Source organism: Scardinius erythrophthalmus, assembly GCF_964197995.2.
Source record: "Scardinius erythrophthalmus genome assembly, chromosome: 21".
In the NCBI taxonomy this organism is placed as follows: domain Eukaryota; kingdom Metazoa; phylum Chordata; class Actinopteri; order Cypriniformes; family Leuciscidae; genus Scardinius; species Scardinius erythrophthalmus.
In genome coordinates, this window is record NC_138241.1 from 16597246 (window position 1) to 16616863 (window position 19618).

Here is a 19618-nt window from a genome sequence, read left to right on the forward strand (position 1 = left end):
GTGTTTACAAGATTAGTCCAAAATCGGTAAATTATCAAATGTACCAGACCAAAACTTTAACCAACAAGTTTCTCCAATTTTCACTCTGCACATTAAACTGAGCTAGAAGATATTTTAATCTTGAAAAATAACACACTTTAACTTTAATGTGCAAAAATAAGCATTATTTTACTCCACTGGATTTATTCATACTTCAATTAATTTGGTCAACACATGCTTGTTTTCTCTGTGAAGTAATTGCTGTTTAATGGCATAGCTTTAATCACTCTCTAGGCTGTTAGGACAAGCTGTTTTGCCATATAAAAATACTTTGAATTTGTGACATTCGCAAATAAGAATATTGCTGTAAAATGTAAGTTATGTCCTGGTTTTTAAGCATTTGATATTGCAACATGAAACTAATCTAACCAAACTACTGCACTAACTAAAAGTTAGGGAATCAGTTAGGTTTGTATTTAAAGTGTTTAAATGTATTTGATCTTAAAACACTTTCCTCTGGTTTCACAGACAAAGCTTAAGCCTAAAATGCACGTTTGAGCTGTTTAAACTGAAATCAACTTGCACTTACATATCTTAAAATGTCAATTCCATTGTTTTGTCTCAAGATGTACACCAGTAATGTTTTTTTCTAAGGCATGTTTATAAAAGGTACTTAAATATCCTAACTGAACTAAGGCCTAATCCTGGCTTAATCTAAGCCCTGTCTGTGAAACCAGGCCTTTATCTGTCCTTGTAATGCCCAACTAGTAAATGGTGGGTATGTGTTTTCAGTTGTGGGTAATGTGTTCAGACATTCAGTAATTTCTGTTCAGACAGTGTAATTAGTAGAGTAATCCTGTTACGATCTAGAAGAAGTCATTAGTTTGGGTAACTGGTTTTCAGCGTTCTCCGGCAGTTTTGGTTTTAATACTGGTACAAATTATAACACAGCAATGAGCAGTGGTTTATTCCTTGTTTGTTGGACCAGGGAAGGTTGACGCATCAAATTACCCTAAACCATCTTGAGATATTTCTCTAATACCTATGCATTATTGTGTGTATGTGTGCCGAGACTGAGACTGGTAAATGTTTTCCTTATGATTATCGCAAAGTCATGAATTTTCTAAGCAGAAATTTCAACATGCCAGGAAGATAAAATTTGACCTCTGCTTGAGGTCACTTTAAGTGCTTGCTTTGTGTGTACAAGTCTCGAATGTTTATTTAAAAGCGTGCAGTACATTTTGTGGTTTAGCTTGGGATCAGAACAAGAATTGGATGCATGTGAATTGTCTTATGTGTTTTTTTTGTGTATGTGATTTTCTTTGTGAGCTGAGCAGTGGATGAATGTGAAGGTTCCACATGGGCTGTAATGGCAGGGAGAACTTTGTGAGAACACACCTCAACCCCACCCATTTATTGTAGCATGAATCCACTCAGACACACACATGCACGCCGGGCTGACAGAACAGACTGCAGCTTAATTATCGATATGGTAACCACCAAAAATAAACCGCTGTTATGTGATTCTCCAGAGGGTGTGGTCACTGCCTGCTGCTGAAGACGGTACAAAAAAGCCCATAGATTATTTAAACCCTTTACACTCGCCCTTATTAGGCTGAAATTAAATATGCAGCATGCAGACCATCATTAAGCAAATAGCATTACGCATTGGAGAACGTGACTCAGTTGATTTCAGTAAGGTTTAATATGGCATTTTTCTAATCTAATGGCACAGTACTCTAAAACTGATTACTTCAGCCAATATTTGTGTATTTTAATAACGCAAAGATTTATTAATACTTTTCAGTTTTGAATGAAATGTCAACATTTCGTTTGTTTTAACCATATTGGGAACTGTTTCGCTGAGCTTGTCGCAGTGGATTATGGGATTGCCTTCTCCATGAAGAACATTGGTAGTGCAAAGTTGATGCTTTAAAATGCTATCTATGTGTTTTATCATCTGTGATTTGATTATTCTGGGTTCTGGTGAATGACCCTGTGTTGATTTTAAGAATGTGTTACTTTAAAAACACAAAATCTTTACAGTTTGTTTACTTGATAAGGTTATCTAGTGTTGCTCCCTTCCGATATGGAGATGACGTTCAGTCTCAGTAAGTGAACTGATTAGATTAGTTTGTCTGGGTAAATTGATTAGCTCAATTTTGTTTATTTCTGCTTGACACAGTAACTAAATAATCATTAGAATACAAAAGGGAAAACATGCATTAAAATATTTTTATGATTATTATTATAAAAAAAACGCTATGGTTCAAATGTTTGCTGTTAGTAAGATTTTTTTAAATTGTTTTTTTTTTTTAAAGAAGTCTCTTATGCTCACCAAGGTTGCATTTATTTGATCTAAAGTACAGTACATTATACATTGTAAAATATTATTGTAATTTGTTCCTGTGATGGCTAAGCTGATAATTGTTATAAAATCATTGGGTCTTATTCACTAATTGCGTACGCAAAGGAGAACTTCTTACGAAAAATCTCTGCCTAATTCACAACACGTGCGTACACATGTTGATCCAGTCTGGTTGATCCAGTCAAATTTACAAGAAATTTATTTGCGTAGCGCACCTACATTTTTTGTAAATGTGACTGGATTAACCAGACTCCATTGGCTTACACTCGCAGAAGTCATTTTTATTGGCCAGATCAGGTAGAAATAACTGCTTTTAGTTAACAACTGGATATTCAAATTTTTAGTGCCCGACATCATATTTTAGTGGTGGTTCTTTAAATGTTTTAAGCTATGAAAAGGTTTGCACCTATGAGGCCAGTTTTCATTATCTAGCCGAGGGCCCCAAAAACCAGCACAAGTTATACAGCAATGTTTAATAGGCTAAGGGTTTGTTCATACCCCAAGTATGAGCAATAGTAATAGTAATGCTTAATTTAGCAAGCGCTGCTAATAAGAGGGTCACAGCTACTGAGAACACACTCATAATATTGTGTTTTGCATCCTGTATCCTAGACCTTGCAACGTCAAAACTTCCTGTGGGATGTTGCCGGTTCAGTCTGAACAAAGAGCTGTTACTTTAAACTTGTTTCCCATGAAACGTTCCGCTGACACACGCCCACACACACATTCAACTCTTTCCAAAGTTTATTGACTTCTCCTGATGGAAGTGACATGCTTGCCAGGGGTTACCCACAATCCTGATCTTTCTTCTGACTTTCCTTTTCAACTCATCATAAGAAATGCCAATCATTCCTCAACACCATTTCTAACATAAGGGAAGGTTTGAGAGATGAATACAGACAAAGTTTATGTGCGTGTTGTTTATTGTTAAGCGTGGGCGTGTTTGTGCAGAATTCCTTGCCTTCCTGAGCTTTGCCCTGGAGATTCTGACACAATGAACAGGTGTAAAGTTGGGTAACTGGTTCTATTCTCAGCTCTTTCTCTGTTTCATAGTCCTGTGAACAGAACTCAGCTCTGTGCTAGAAATAGACTGATTCAGGCTGACTTTTAATATTATTCATTGCCTCCAAATGTTTCTAAAGCCATAATCTTTTTAGATAACGTCCAACATCCATATTTAGCTTGGTATGTGTGTGTAGCCCCTTCAAGCCATAGGTTGTAAAGTGTTGATTTCAAATCTGTTTCAGCTTGCCTGTTTTATAGTAAAGATTTTTCTCTATCAGGGGGGTTTCAAGTATGCTACTTCCCAGAGGAATTTTGACTGAGCGTCTGATATGACTTTAAATTGGACTGAAATTCAGTCAGGACCACTTCGCCAAGTATATAAATTTATTACAATTATAGCATACAGTTAGTGTTGGCGGTATGGTTCTGGGCAAAACTCCTGCTATGCCTGGACAGAGCGGGGAGAGCAGCAAGTCAATCCCGCCTGGGGTACAGAACAGAACCAGTATGCATTACAATTCTCAATTACATGAGTTGTGAAAATACAAATACATGATCGAAAAGCTTGCAATGTTTTGAACTGTACGGGAAAAACTAAATAGTCAGAATGACTAAAGGTTTGTTTGGGTGGAGTTGGGGTTGGAGGAGGGAGTTTAAATGCGAGCAGCGATGCTATGGAGGAAATGCTGAAGGAATGGGAGTTTATATGTGCCGTTGTGATAGATGTCGACACTGGATTGGAACACGTCAGGCACAACTGGCTATTAGCTGATGCGAGCTTGGCTGACATGGCCTGCCTGAACTAACGCGATGCTTGATATAATGTTTTTTAAATTGTATAGATTGGTTATCTGTTCTCAATTTTGTGCGCTTGCACTGCAGTGGTAGGCTACCTGTTAGAACTTGATTTAGGGCAAAAGTGAAAGAAGAAATTTCTAAATTAGAATGATAATTTGCATGCGGCAAGTGACCCAAAGTATTATGACCACTGGCAATTAAACTCTAGTTTGCACCAAGCATTCAAAACTAGTGTGAAAACATTCTAAAATGAATGTTGCTTAAAAGATGCACACATCCAATTAAAGGGATTGACTACATGGATGGCTTTAATAGCTTTGTGTTTTCCATGATACCAGCTGTAGGAGCTGTAAGATTTTAAGAAATGTTATATTATTGATCGATTTATGTAGCAATTGTACCTCTGCTGGGTTTAACTGCCGAATTAGCAAATATTATGTTACGGTTATGTGATATAGGTGTGGCAGGCAGAGGCCTTTCTTACCTCTTTCTTAAAATCATCCAAAATCGAAACACAGATTGTGTGCATGTATGATAAACCTGTAATCAATCAACTTACTTTTCAAAGACTTTTGTATCGGCTTTAGATGAGTGATGTTTGCCTCAGTTAACCTTTACCTGCATTTTGAATGGATAATGCCTCTGGGACAAATGGACAGTTTTCCAAGGCAGATTAAGTTTAAGGCCTGTTGCATACATCTCCTGTCTGCAGCAGCATGTTTTCATTGCATTTCTTGTGTTAACAGGTTACAGCATTCAATCTGCAACAAGCAGAAGCAGCTCTGCATCTAAGGTTTCAACACTCAGCCTACTTGTGCTGGGCTTCGCACACTAAACGCAGCAGAAACTGCGCTAAGCATATTTATTGAAATGATATTTTGCAATATACTGCAGGCTTTTATGAAGCAACACAAAATATGGAGTGAGTGTGTCACCCATTGTTTGATAAAAGATGTCTGTCAGGCTTGATGCGAGTTAGTACAGGTCAGAGACAACACAAACAACGCTTTCTGTTCAGTAAGTGATTGAATACAGACTATATTGAAGCAGTTTATAGTCTACTGTTTGGAGTTTGAGTTCTGAGTAAAGTAAAGTTATTTAACATTTGGATGCAAATGTGAGCCCCCTCCCTTTGTAAATTAGATTTCATGTCATTCAAGTTGGTTTTCAAGGTCCAATTTCTGCTAACCATTTATAATTTACAGTAATTATCAAAGAAATTACTCAATGTGTTAAATCATAAATTAATTTATGTTCTGTCACACTCACAATCAGCATTTAATCAGTAAGTGATGGGCAATACCTCTTGTTTCTTTTCTTTTGGCACTGTTAAAGCCAATAGCCCAGGTATTGATGCCAATACAGATAGCTCTATTAAATCGGGTTTTTTTTTTAAGATAACTTTGCTTAAGATAAGATTTCTGAAGTTTATCTCCAGCTAAATAAATCATAAAATCAATATATTTAAAAAAAAAACATACATGCATACATACTTGTAACAAGGTTCGTGTTCAGGGAAGAAGGAGGTGGGAAGCGGCGAGCGTTCAACGAAACTTTAATATCAAAATAAACATACACAAAATGAAAGTAATGTGGCAGCCCCTCTCGGACAACTTCTATATTATATGCTCATTGGGTCAGTAGGGTCACACACAAAAAATAACCAGGCTGAGTAGAAAAGACTTTAAAAATTTAATTTTCTGGTAGTTTTACACTTAATTCTTCACCTTCATCTCTCAATTTTCCAGAACTGCACACTGGAGTCTCCAGAAGTACAGGTTCTCAGAGACTTTGATAAGGCAAGGAATCCTGAAACATGACCCCCACTTAATAAGAATCACAAGCTGAAGTGTTGTGAAATACAGGAAGACTGATTTAAAAAAACAAAACAAAACAAATAAAGATTTGATGGATAGGTTGAGAAAGACTCTGAATGGTCCTTTTAGGCTGAATTCAAAATCGCCCCTATACTCTCAAATAGGGCGTTATTTGAGAGGACAGCCATTTGTAGTGGTGTCGGAAACCATAGTGGACCTTATTGAGTGCACTCATTCAATCCCACATTGCACTGCAATAACGAGTGTACAGCCCTTGTACGCTCAACGGCTGTCCGAATTTGCTCGCTCGTTTTCATTCACTCCTTAAAGGAACACTCCGACTTTTTGGGACTTTAGCTTATTCACAGTATCCCCCAGAGTTAGGTAAGTCCATACATACCTTTTTCATTTCTGTGCGTTCTGTAAGTGTTATTTGACGCACCCACCGCTAGCCTAGCTTAGCACAAAGACTGGATGTAAATGGATAATGGTAGCATACTAATCCCAATAAGTGACAAAATAATGCAAACATTTTCCTATTTACATGTTGTGATCTGTATAGTCACAGCGTGTACAAATAACAAGGCTATATGAGATAGAGACCATTTTTCATCGTATAAATACTGGGAACTATATTCTCACTAGGCGTAGGAGCACTGCTAAATCAACAACAGGGTGTCTCGTGTGCTGCGCTAATCACTCCGCCCAAGTAGCCACTCCGCCCAAGTAGCTGTGCTCCTACGCCTAGTGAGAATATAGTTCCCAGTATTTATACGATTAAAAATGGTCTCTATCTCATATAGCCTTGTTATTTGTACACGCTGTGACTATACAGATCACAACATGTAAATAGGAAAATGTTTGCATTATTTTGTCACTTTGGGATTAGTATGCTACCATTATCCATTTACATCCAGTCTTTGTGCTAAGCTAGGCTAGCGGTGGGTGCGTCAAATAACACTTACAGAACGCACAGAAATGAAAAGGGTATGTATGGACTTATCTAACTCTGGGGGATACTGTGAATAAGCTAAAGTTCCAAAAAGTCGGAGTGTTCCTTTAAAGTGAACGGTATTAACGTATAGGAATGGCGATTGAGAGTTTAGGGGCCGATTTCGGATTCAGCCTTAGTTTCTCCCATTTCTACTGACTAACTAATTACAGTGACTCATTTTTGACACTCTGAGGAATGCTGAAAGGCCGAAATGCATCATTGTGTAGTGTTTTTAGTCATTTTTAGTCATTTTTAATGTTTCTAGAGTGAGCCATGGTTTGAATAAAGGCTTTTTTTACTTTTTTGAATCGGAAGAAGTGCCTCTTTGTTTCTATAAATACAAGGTTGAGAATGACTCTTGAGGTACCAGCAGCTCCAGTTCAAGTCAGACAACAGCAGCGGTGGTGAGGGAGTCATGCTGTGAGCTGCTACTAACAATGAGCAAGACGGTCCTTTCAGGGTAGGAAATTCAGATTCAGATTTCAGATTTATTTATTTATTCAGACATTTAAACATTTAACAAATGATGACATAAATCAACATAAAGTCTGAAATGGAATTGGCAGAAGCAAATGCTTATTGCGCCTATCCCAGTGCATTTACAAAACATAATCAGTAAAGCTGCCAATGTCTTATACATGAAGTTATACATTTTTACATTTTACATCCTTAGCATCCATTCTCAATGTATTTTTTTATGATTGATTTCTTCAAAATAATTTTAAATTGAATTAAGGTTTTACAGTCTTTTAGCTCTTGGTCCAACTTACTCCACACATTAATCCCAACAAAAGAAACACAATGCTGCTTTGCACTCGTTCTCACATATGTTTTTTGAAACATTTCTTCCTTCCGGAAATTATAAACACAATCTCGTTTTTCAATTTTAGTGCTTTTAGTTTAATGAAGAGCTCATTTGTATGGGCCCTGTAATCCACTTTATTTACAATGCGGATAGCTCTTTTTTGAATGATACTTAATGGATTAAGATTAGTTTTGTAAGTATTTCCCCAAACTTCTAGGCCATAGGTCATGTACGGGAGAACCAGGGAACAGTATAAAATATATAAATTTTTTTCATTTAAAAGTTCTTTAACTTTGGATATTATTGCAAGAGATTTACATAGCTTTGCCTTGATGTAGTTTATATGGGGCTTCCAGCTAAGCTTATTTTGTAAAAATACTCCAAGAAATTTTATTTCATTCACTAGTTCTATCTCAGTATCATTTATCCTTAAATTTATACACACATTAATGGCATGATTTCCGAAAACTATAAATTTGGTTTTATTTAAATTAAGGGTTAACTTATTAGAATCAAACCACTTCTTTAACAATGATAATTGTTTTTCTACTATATCTATCAATGGTTCTAAATTTTTACCACAACTAAGCATGCTGGTGTCATCAGCAAATAAAATAAGGTTTGATGTTTTTGAAACTAAACAAAGATCGTTTATATACATAAGAAACAAAAACGGACCCAACACTGACCCCTGTGGCAACCCACAGGTAATTGTCAGCGACTGGGAATCAGTGCCATTAGTGTGGACATACTGTGATCTATTCTTCAGATAAGTCTGGAGCCAAGAGAAGGCCACTCCTCTAATCCCATATCTATACAGTTTTTGAAGTAACAATTCATGATTCACTGTATCAAAAGCTTTGGTTAGATCTAGGAACACACCAACAGCGTATTGTTTATTGGCTATAGCCAATATTGACTTAAAATGAACTCTCAAAACTTACTGCCAGATTCTGGAAGGTCAATTCTTCAATCAGTGGTACAAGAGGTGGTGCTGGTCATGAATTATGAACATCTGAATATAGGCGTTTTTCACTTCCAGCCCTTGTTAACAATTATATCACTTATAAAATGATAATATGAAAGTTAATTGTGCACCTGCTGTTGCTATTACACTGTTGTGAGAAACAGGCTTAAATAAAACTGGGGACTTTATACATTGAAAACACTAGTCTTTATAGAGTGGTGCAGTATGACATCACTTTGTAAGCCAAAACGCCAAAGCGAGTTAGCATTTTAGCACTTCCAGTTCCATCGCCCTGAAGTCAATGGGATTTTTGAATGTTTTTTTTTTTTGTTAAATGGCTGGAATAAGGTATGCGGTGAACACAAGCTCAAGACACTTCACGATTTATTCTATGACATAAAACACATCAATATTACCCGACATTTTCTGTTACGCGTCTTGAAAAAGGCGGTTGCTAACAAGTGGCTAAATGCGACTACAGAGGCTGTCGAGGACATTAAACGCCATCACACCGAACAGGTAAACTCAGTCTACTTTTACAGCATCGTTATGGTTATAATTGTGCTCTTACAAACTTTTCGAACTCAAACTTGTTGAATGTTTTTAGATAAAAACTAAAAGAGAGTTGTCGGAAGTGGTGTGGGACCGTGGTGTAGTTCGTTATAGCCAACCTTTAGCTTTTTACATCTGGCCACTGCATTTAGACTTCAAAATTCATAAAAGTTGTGTTCTTCTGTGATAATTATCTTGATGGATAAAACATGCAAGTATCATAAACTTTTGTTGATCACAGAGTTTGTTTTTAGCGATAGTCCAAAAGTTTTTCCTATGGGAAAATCCTTTTGGGTTTTTGTTGAGGGAACCAGTGTGATGCGACCTGCCAGTTCGCCTACAAAGTAACATCATACCTGCACCACTCTATACGTATGGCATGAAATCAGTCCCGAAATGCTGCCCCCTGTTGTCAAAAACACAGAAGGCATTGTCAGGGCAGGGCAGTCCTGAGATCCTGCCAGCACACACATTGCCTGTGGGATCCAGCTGCCAATGATGAAAACTGAACTGTGCCTGTTTACATGGCTAATCTCTATCATTCATTCTAGCACATTGTGTTCCTCTTTCTTCCTCGCTTACTGTCTTTTCACCTTTGGCTTGACTTTACTGATTACTATACATTTAATAACCTTTATTAAATCTATTCTGAAAGACGGCAGCATCAGGCTCCTGAATAAAGTCTCTCGAGTGACATAGTCAAGGTTTCATTCGCAGAACTGAGATAAACTGATGTTTCTTTGTTTTTGAGCCATTGACGGGTTTTGATAGAAAGGCGCAACCACCATGAAACATAAGGTTTAGTTCAATTAAAACCGAAGTTTAAACTGTCTCTGTGTGAGTTTTATCCCAATCAAGACTTGCAGCTGTTCTGAAATCTGCCCTCAACAGGTCCAGGCATGTACGAGTCTTTCTTACTCTGTGCTGCTTTTATTTTGCTTTCTCAGAAGGTTATCAAGTTTTCAGAACGTCTTTTGAACTTCTGAGAATGCATTCAACAACAATTTAGGTCACGGTACAGATTATATAACCTTTGGCAATCAACGCAATACTCTATGCACACACAAACACCCAGAAAGAGTATTTACCATTAGATTGGAGCATTTCATATTGGATTCATGTCACTTATGTAGTTTTATAAAACAAATAACTTTAAATTCTGTATGGATAAGCAACGTTCAAAGATGTAAAATGTTGATAAATGCACGTAAAATCATGTAACGTTAATGTTTTGGTCTAAAATTGTCTTTCTGGACTGGAGAAGGACTTATTATATGATTCCTGTTATTAAAAATTGAACATTGATGTCTTTATCATATTGCTGATGTGGTCATTTTTATAAAAGCAATAAGCTACAAGAGGACATAGGTATTAGCATCAAGCCTAAGAGTGCAGTCTCTCTTGACTTTAATACACAGCATGTTATCTTTCTCAGGGCTGAAAGATGAGCTCTGTGGTTGTCCAACTATTTTAAATGTTCCAAAACCATTGCAGGAACATTTTATCTGTGGTTTGGCTGTCTGCATCTAAAGACGCAGCAGAGTGAGACATACAGAAATATTCTTGCTCAGAAATCTCAACGACAAGAAAAGTTTCACTTTCTTTTTCTTGCAGTTTTTAATTAAAATTTATTCCCAGTTGAAAAAAGTGGTGAATGTTTAATACATTTAAAGAACAAAATGTCTCTGTTCTGATGCTGCTTCATTTAAAATATGATTGCAGATCTTACTGGTCGTCTTCTCTTACGATGATTAATGAAGTTGGATGAGGAAGGCCAGTCATGTGATGTAAGAGTGGGCGGGTCTCTCAGGGCTGTAGGATGATGACATGTCTGACCTGGTTTGAGTTGGGTTTCCTCATTCTCACTGCAGTCCTCGCTGACCAACTAGAAATTAAATAATTCAAGTGCAATATTAAAGGGTATGCTTAAGTGTGAAGGGCCAGACTATGTACCAAATGTAGATCTGTTACTTAACCATCTACAAGGATTTTTTTTTTTTAAATTGATATTTGTTGATGTACTACATTGATATTTGTTGGGAAATCTGTATTTGTTCTCCAGGTTGAGCAACAGGTTTTGTTCTCCTTAAGCATACCTGTGTGACCTCACAATTTTCTTCTTCTTCTGATACTCCATCTAGTGTTGAGAAAATGAACAAGTTGAACAGCTGTCTTAAAGGAACAGTTCATCCAGAAATGGAAATTCCGTCGTTTACTCACCTCTTGTATTTTTTTTATTCTTCCTTTATGAAACACAAAATGTTATACACAATGTGGACAAAAAAAGAACTATAAAAGCATCATAAATGTAGTACATATGAATGAGGCACTTAATTCAGAGCTTGTCACATTGCTCATATCTACTCAAAGTGTATCATTATTTTTATTTTCTTAATTATAACCTGAAATCGTGAGCCAAATGCCATAGGTAATTAGTATTGGTGGTATGGCACAGGCTTCATCTTCATATTCAGTGTAAGCTTTGTTTATAACCTAAAACCTCAAGAAACCGTAAATAATCCATAACCTAAAGGTTCTTCATATCTTTTTTTTATGCAGTTACACTCTTGGTCTACCTTTTGCTCTGCGCTACCTTGGTTTAATCTTGAAATTCAGGCATCATTTTTATACCATATTTTAGCCTATTCATGTGTTATGGGGTATTTATCTGTATTAGGATTGCCAAAACTCTCCAAATACTGTGTGTTAGTTGAAGTTAAGTGAAGCTCTTCACTCTAAAATTTGTGTGTGCTGGCGCCCTCTTTAGCAGAGACTAAGGATGTACCGGTAATCACTTTAAACTCCGGTGGTAATTCAGACATGGTGCTTTTGCTAAATCAAAATGACAGTTATTTTCTCTCCTTCTTTAAATCAAAAGGTAGTTGTTGTTTTTTTTGTCAAATTTGACTGGAAAGTCTTTAAGCTGTTTATATTATGCCCATGTACATAATCCATGTCTACTTTTCAGTATGCAGTATAATTAATGTAAACATGCAATGTCATGTTACATGTAAAGGGTGAATGATGTGTTGTGTACAGTATTCTGGTTTTAACAGTTTTAAAAGTTTGTTCTTCAGAGGGTTTTTTTTAATCAACTTTTTGTATTGTGAATAATTGTTTGGTCATCACAGTGCAGTGAATTACAAACAACTTTCTGATTGAGATGCAATGAATAGAAATAGTTTGAAAACTGGAAAAAATGCTCCCGAAAACCCAAGAAATAATGAGTGAATTAGCAGGGTGAAATCAGGCCACATGGATAATTTAAGCATGGTCTTTGCACAATGTAATTGACATGTTAAAGGACAGTCAGTCTCTATAGAGATAAAGTGTCACAATTGGATGCCGCACTAAAACACAGGAGAAACCCTGGTTAGGTGAATGAGATAATTGACTTTGAGCTTTAGTTGTTTCTGAAACTGAGCTACCCAAGGTCAGAAACAAATGATAAGTCACTATTTTATTTGCTAGCCTAGCATGCAGTTGTTTGTGTGGGTATATCTACTTTTAAAACATCAAAGCCATGTAGATTTGAAACATTCTATTCTGTCTTTATAACAGTGTATTTGTCTGTCACCTGCATATATTTTAGATATTAAATGTATTACTTTCTGTTTCTCTCTCTGCAGGCTCTAAAGAGGTTGTTGTGGGTGCTGTTTCTCTTCAGAAGTTCCAAGAAAATGTGTTTGTGGAGGGTGATCGGCCTAAATATGTGTTAGACCTGCACACAGAGGCCCAGCAGGGCCTAAAACAGCAGCAGGAGGGTAAGAAAAATCAAACTCCTAATCAGAGTCTTAATAGACTTCCTTTTACTCTGCACTAAATACATGCAGCATACAGCAGTTCATTTAAGATAATGTTTTATGTTCCAGATGATAGGAATGGGACGGACTACCCTGATGACCAAAGTATGATTGTAAGTGTTCCTCCATGCATCAGTCCGCCCTCAGTTCCTATTACGATTGCTTGTAATTATGTTCCCATTAGAGTGACAGCCTGCTTGATGCTTGTGTACCTCAACTGTTCTATGCTTTTAAATTGCTGATTGACGATAGAGGATTAACCATGCTGCTTACTTTAGTCAACAGTAACAGCTCAGACTGAAGGCAGCATGGCCTTCAGTGAACTGAGAGGCTTTGAATCTGAGAGCACAGCTGCTGATTCTGTTTCGATGTGCTCCTCCATGTCATCACGATCAACACGTTCAGGACTCAAACGCCAAGGTGACACATAAACATATTATCAGTCATATCCATTTTTGCCATAAGAAGACCATGGCTTGGTATCCTCATAAAGTGCTTTACGAATTCATATAAAATATGCAATGTCACAGCAACATTGTTTTCCATTTCCTTTTTCCAGCCTCAACGTTTAGACCTTTGAAGCCGGATAAGACTGCAGAGAAGAAGTCTCGTAGGAAACACTTGAGAACTGTTGTAGGAATTCCTCGACACATCCAGAGAGAACTGGGTATGTTTCACTGCAGTCTTCTGTATTGTACAGCATGTCTTTAAGTTATTTTGTGGAAAACATGGTATGTTTACTTATTTTATTTTTTGAATATGTCGTATCTGAAGGGTTGGACAGGGCAGAATGGATCACCACCAATCCTCTTGATGGCCAGCTGTCCAATGGAGACATGATAATACCCGCCATATTTTCCACTGTGGATGGTGCTTCTGCTAGTGTACAAGACCATCTACAGGGCAAAGAGAATCTGCACACAGTTAAGAAACACAACACAGAGGTTCCCACACTGGCTATACCCAAAGATGACATAATCCAAAGGTCCGTAAATCATTCTGTAGATCCAGAAAAGTCCGGAGCAGGCACTCTAGTTGTTCCTTGGACAGAGAACCCAACCGGTGCAGTCATGTCTGTCTCACCTCAGGCCACATACATGTCTAAAATCATTCCAAATGCTGTACTTCCACCATCTGTGGATGTTGTGGAACTCAGTCGCAGCCGAAGTCGCAGCAGTGTCCGAACCGTCAGCAAGAGTAGCCTGGTGTCAGCCAGCCCAGCATCCACCCGTCCATCCTCTAGAGCCTCTTCAAATTATTCCTCCACCCGTCCATCCTCCAGAGCCTCTTCAAATTATTACTCAACCCGCTCAAACTTTTCTGGGTGGAGCAGCTCAGGATCATCAGAGACACTAGTATCTGATTCCTCCACCATCTCCAGCAGTAGCACTCCCCGTGTGGCCAGCAGGGGAAGTCAGGTTGAGAACACGGCTAGACCAGTCAAGCTGAACAACCGTGGTTCCCATGCTCCGTTTAGAACTACTCATGGGAATGGGGACTCTACAGAAGAGGAGGACAGCAGAAAAACAGGATCTGCTGATGCTTTCACACGTAACTTATCAGTGATAAAACGGAGCAAGATACCTCCAGCTCCTCCCAACAGGTCATACTCCTTACACGGGAAACAGAACAGGAAGATATCTGAAAATCCATACTACTTGTCTGATGTCAGCGCTCCAGATGGATCACCATGCCCTACTGTTATTTCTGTATCTGGAATGAACGTGACCACTCATGAGTTAAACCCTAAGAGAGGCTTATTTCCCTCCAATGGACTCACAACTGTCCCATCAAAGGAGATCCAGCCAGTCAGCATAGACAAGAAAACCACGCCAGCTGAGCTAAAGACATACAGAAATAATCTTCAAATGTCTTCCAATGGCGCACCCCATTCATACACTAATGGCACCAGTAAGCTTGCTGAACTGAAGAACATCTTTCGGTCTGCAAGTTTAATTAATGGTAACAATTCTTCCCCAGCTGTAATGGCTCTTTGGTCTCTGTTTGACATTCCTAACCATCCCAAAGTACTGGCTCCCCCAGCTCCACCTCCAGAGACCTGGGCTCACAACCAGCATACTTTCGAACTGCTGTGTGGGCCTGGCCCCGTTAACTATGCAAGCTGGGCTAAAAAGAGAGGTCTTAAAATTGTGGATGAACCAGACATGACCTCATCAAATGGTGACCCAGCATCAGTGTTGCAGGCAGTGGAGCTAAAAGCCAAACTTGAATCCTTAGCACCTGCCGCCAGTGTCACCCCGTCTCCATCACCTCCCCCAGAACATTGCCCACCAATGCCAAACAGACAAGCCAAAACTCCTCCTTCCCCTCCAGACTTTGTTCCTTCATCTCCTACGCTAGCTGCCAAAGCTATAAAGGACTTGACTTCTTGGATCCCTCCACCTCCTCTGTTTCCTCCTCCGGCGCCTCCAGTAGGCACCGCTTATGCAACTCCTGTCGCTGTGCCAAATGATACCGACTTCCCTCCGCCACCCCCACCATTTTCGCCACGGTTTATACTTACAATGCCTCAATTACCACCAGATGTTCCACCACCACCACCACCACAAGAAATTCCACCTCCACCACCACAAGACGTTCCACCTCCACCACCACAAGTTCCACCTCCACCTCCACCACCACAAGTTCCACCTCCACCACCACAAGTTCCACCTCCACCACCACAAGATCCACCTCCACCACCACAAGAAGTTCCACCTCCACCACCAGATGTTTCACCTCCACCAACACCACCTTCTGAACCACAGAAAATCCCACCCCCTCTGCAAGAATCCCAATCTTCAATACCCAATGTGTTAGTAACATTATCTGCAACTTTTCAACAAATCAACGTTACTCCACCTCCTCCTCCACTACCCACTGATGTAAGATCTCAACATGTTCCTCTTCCTCCTCCACTACCTACTGATGTAAAAATGGAGGACAGACTAGAGACAACAGAAACAGAGAAACAGACAAGCAGTCCCTCTCCGGCCAAAGAGGAGACCTCCAGTCCAGTGGTCACCCAGTCTCTCTTACAGACGGTTCGTCTCAGGTCGATAAAGTCCAATCAGAGTCAGGCTGTAGATCTCGATAAACCATCACAACCCAAACCAAAATCAGGAGTCAATCAAGAGGTGCCACCAAAACCAATTAGACGGTCTTTGATTATGACATCACTGCCCCCGGATTTGGAAGCTCTGTCCGGCACAGAGCCAAAATCCGAATCTCCATCTGTCAACGTGCACACAAACACAACCACTGTATCAAATACTCAGAAAGAGTCAACTGAACTAAAGACTAAATCAAATAACATTGTTCAAAAAACCCAAAACACAATACTTGAGCCAGCATTCTCATCAGCTACAAGTCCAATCTCCGAACCAAGTAACACTTCAGCTCCTACTGAACCAGCAACTGAACAACCCTGTTCTGAACCAGAACCCAAACCTCAAACACTCAAGGAACAAATCCAAGTTACAGCACCTGTCCCTGCTACCCTGCCGAACACAATGGGACAAAAGGACCAATCAATAAGTGAGCCAAAGACTCAACTTCAGGCACAAGAACTCAACAAGCCTCCGCAAAATCCAAAGAAGCAATCAAGCACCATTGAAATACCCTCAAAGCTAGAGGGTGAGCAACCTAAACCCCAAACACCAATGCCCACTGTCTCTTCCATGCCTCCCGCAGTGTCTTTGCCCACTAACCCCTCCATGCGTCTCCAGGATGCTATTCGTTTGAAGGCTGCCAATATGTCTTCAAAAGACAAGCAAGCCAAGCTCTTTGGTCAGCGCTCCCCTCTCCCAGTCATGACTGATGGCACCACTGTACCCAACTCCCCTGCAGCTACGGCCAGCTTCATCTTCTCTAAGAGCCCAAAGAAGGTCGTGATAGAGACACCGTCATCCTTAGAGGTTCAGGCTGACCTGAGGAAGACTCTGGTGGCAGAGTTCGCATCTGTTTCCAATTCAGCCAAGTGTAATGACTCACACAAAACTGCTAACAAAGTTCCTCCACCTATTTCTAAGAAACCTAACGCTAAGGTTGAGAGCGTTGTTCAGAACTCTGCAGAGGCAGAGTCTGTTGCCAAGACTGAGCATGAGCAAACAGAAACTGTACAAACTGCCGGACAGTAAGTACAGACAGAGAACTATGAGAGAAAAACAAGTTAACAAACACATACACAAATGATTTAACTCTAAAGTTTTTGCTTTTTCACAGATAAACAAGGCTTTAGGTCTTAGCCTCAAACTGCTTAAGCAATTTTGAAATATAAAATACTTAAAAAGTCTTTATGTACAGATAGGCATATTGCACTTTTTGTACACTGGTTTAGTGTAACTGATTCTCTTTCATGGGAATGCATGTCACTGGTATTTGGAAATTATAAATATTCTTATTTTTATTTATGTGTCCTCAGTTCTAGACAGAAGCCATGCTAACTTCTAGCACTGTAGAAATCTACAGGAGAGCACCATGAGAATGATGTTTGTAAAACAGTTTACCACCCAAACTCTATAGTGGAATTTTAGAGGTATTGGTGTATACTGAATATAAGAGCATTGCAAAAGAAATGAAGGTTAAGAATGTAGGATAAAGAATGAAAAGAAGCTAAGCAAAGAGAAGAAGAACAGTAAGTTGGGAGTATGGACCACTGATTTTGGGGTGGGGATGTGTGATTATTCTTTTTTCCATCTATGATGTTTGCTGTGTACTTTTTATAAGTCTATATTTTACTTTAAAACACCAAATCAATATATGTGATTGTAATAATAAAATTAGCACTCCCCGCCCCAAGTATCCATAAATAGGAATGTAGACAAGGAATCTGGTCAAGTGTGCGAGAAACAGAATGATGGAAGCAAATGAATAGAGTAAAAGCTGTTTTCTCATCATTGTGACTGTGCAAGTAGGGTCAAGCAGGTGGTCAGAAAGTCATGACACCACATAAACAAGAGGTCTAAGGTGCAAATCTCTGTTTAGGGATTTCTATTGATTAATTTGTTTTTATTTTTCAAAGAGAAGTTCATTAGTTTACTCTAAGTTGATGTATATTACAGTCTACACAGACCGTGCAAATAAAAGGAAAATAATGTTTTTAATATATTTGTTTTCATGCACTATGCTAACTTTTTGATTTGCTGTTCCTTTGATTTCAGCAAGCTTTGTCTACTTATTATGTTCTCTATAAAGGAGAAAATAAATGTCTTATTTACACATTGTTCCAAAACAGATTATCAAAGATGATAATGTTTATTCATGTTTAACAATGTTTCATCATATGACAAGATTAAAGACTGTAAAGTTACTAAAGTAGATACATGGTGACTTCAAATCTGGCCATATTTTTAACAGATTATACTGCAATATTACATTACAAATCATTCAAATAAAATAATACATTATGAATGTTTTACAATCACTTGCATTTTGAGAATTGTATCAGAATTGTAGTCTTTAGGTCAATATCACAAATGTGGTTTCACAGACAAAATATATTCAGCTAACAATAAAGATGTCACACAAGATTTAAGTGTTGACAAGTCGAGGTTTAGATATAATTTTCCTGCTACTGTTTAATATTTATAGAGCGGTTAAAAGGGGGATAAGATGTTGATTTATGAACATAATCACTCAGAATAACACTGAACAGAAAGACTGAAGTAAGAAAAAAAGTGTTTTACATTCACAAATTGACATTTGCAAGTTTATCTGGTGTGATCGTAAGTTTGGACAAAATCTGTAGGCCTAGCGTTGATATTGTCAGTTTCTCTCCAGCACTCGACGGAGATTTTATTTAATTGTTTATCAGCTACCATAGCCGTGATATGAACCTGGTTAAACTTCGATCAACAGTGTTTGGCCTATCTCTCCTTTTTTTTTTTTTCTGTTACAGTGAGAAATTATAATCAAATTCTAAAGTGTTCTTTAAGAAGCCTCTCATAAAATGCAAACATCCAAAATGGTTGTACTTAAAAAAACAAAGTTCAGTTCATTAACAGTATAATGCATCTGGTATCGTAAACTAACAACAAATAACAATTTCTCCAGCGTTTAATAATCTAGGTAAATGTTGTTATAATGTTGCATATTGCTCATTGTTAATTAATGCACGTTCATAATACGTTATACATCTCAAAATGCTTAAAATGTATTCGCATATACAAATACAGTTGGTTTTATCAGCACTTGGGTTTCTAAACATATCAAAATGTAGTTTCTTTAAAAATGATCCTGCTGCTTTATTGATTTCTTGACCAAGCCAAGAATTACAATTACACCTTTGACATCTCTGGATCATTCTTTTCTTTCTCAGAACCCACATGCTCTGAATGTTGGTTTGTCTTTTACAGTGCAATTTAATAGCACAATTTAATAAAAAAAAAAATATATATATATTTTGCTGTATACACTGATAACACAAAACATTATGACCAGTCACAGGTAAAGTTAATATCAATGATCATCTCTTAACAAGGCCACTTATGGTCTGATTAAATGGTAAGCAAACAATTAGTTCTCGTAAT

General features: G+C 38.2%; 1 protein-coding gene across 1 annotated transcript in view; it reads left to right on the forward strand.

Moving 5' to 3' along the window:
- The window catches only part of LOC308681475 (uncharacterized protein), a 29681-nt gene extending 11189 nt beyond the window's left edge, over nucleotides 1–18492 (forward strand). The window contains exons 3-7 of the mRNA XM_081350410.1: nucleotides 12915–13049; nucleotides 13158–13201; nucleotides 13367–13508; nucleotides 13648–13755; nucleotides 13863–18492. Of these exons, the coding sequence (XP_081206536.1) occupies nucleotides 12915–13049; nucleotides 13158–13201; nucleotides 13367–13508; nucleotides 13648–13755; nucleotides 13863–17227 (3794 nt within the window). The 3' untranslated portion in view covers nucleotides 17228–18492. The remainder of the gene's footprint in view (nucleotides 1–12914; nucleotides 13050–13157; nucleotides 13202–13366; nucleotides 13509–13647; nucleotides 13756–13862) is intronic.
- The last annotated feature ends 1126 nt before the right edge of the window (nucleotides 18493–19618 follow it).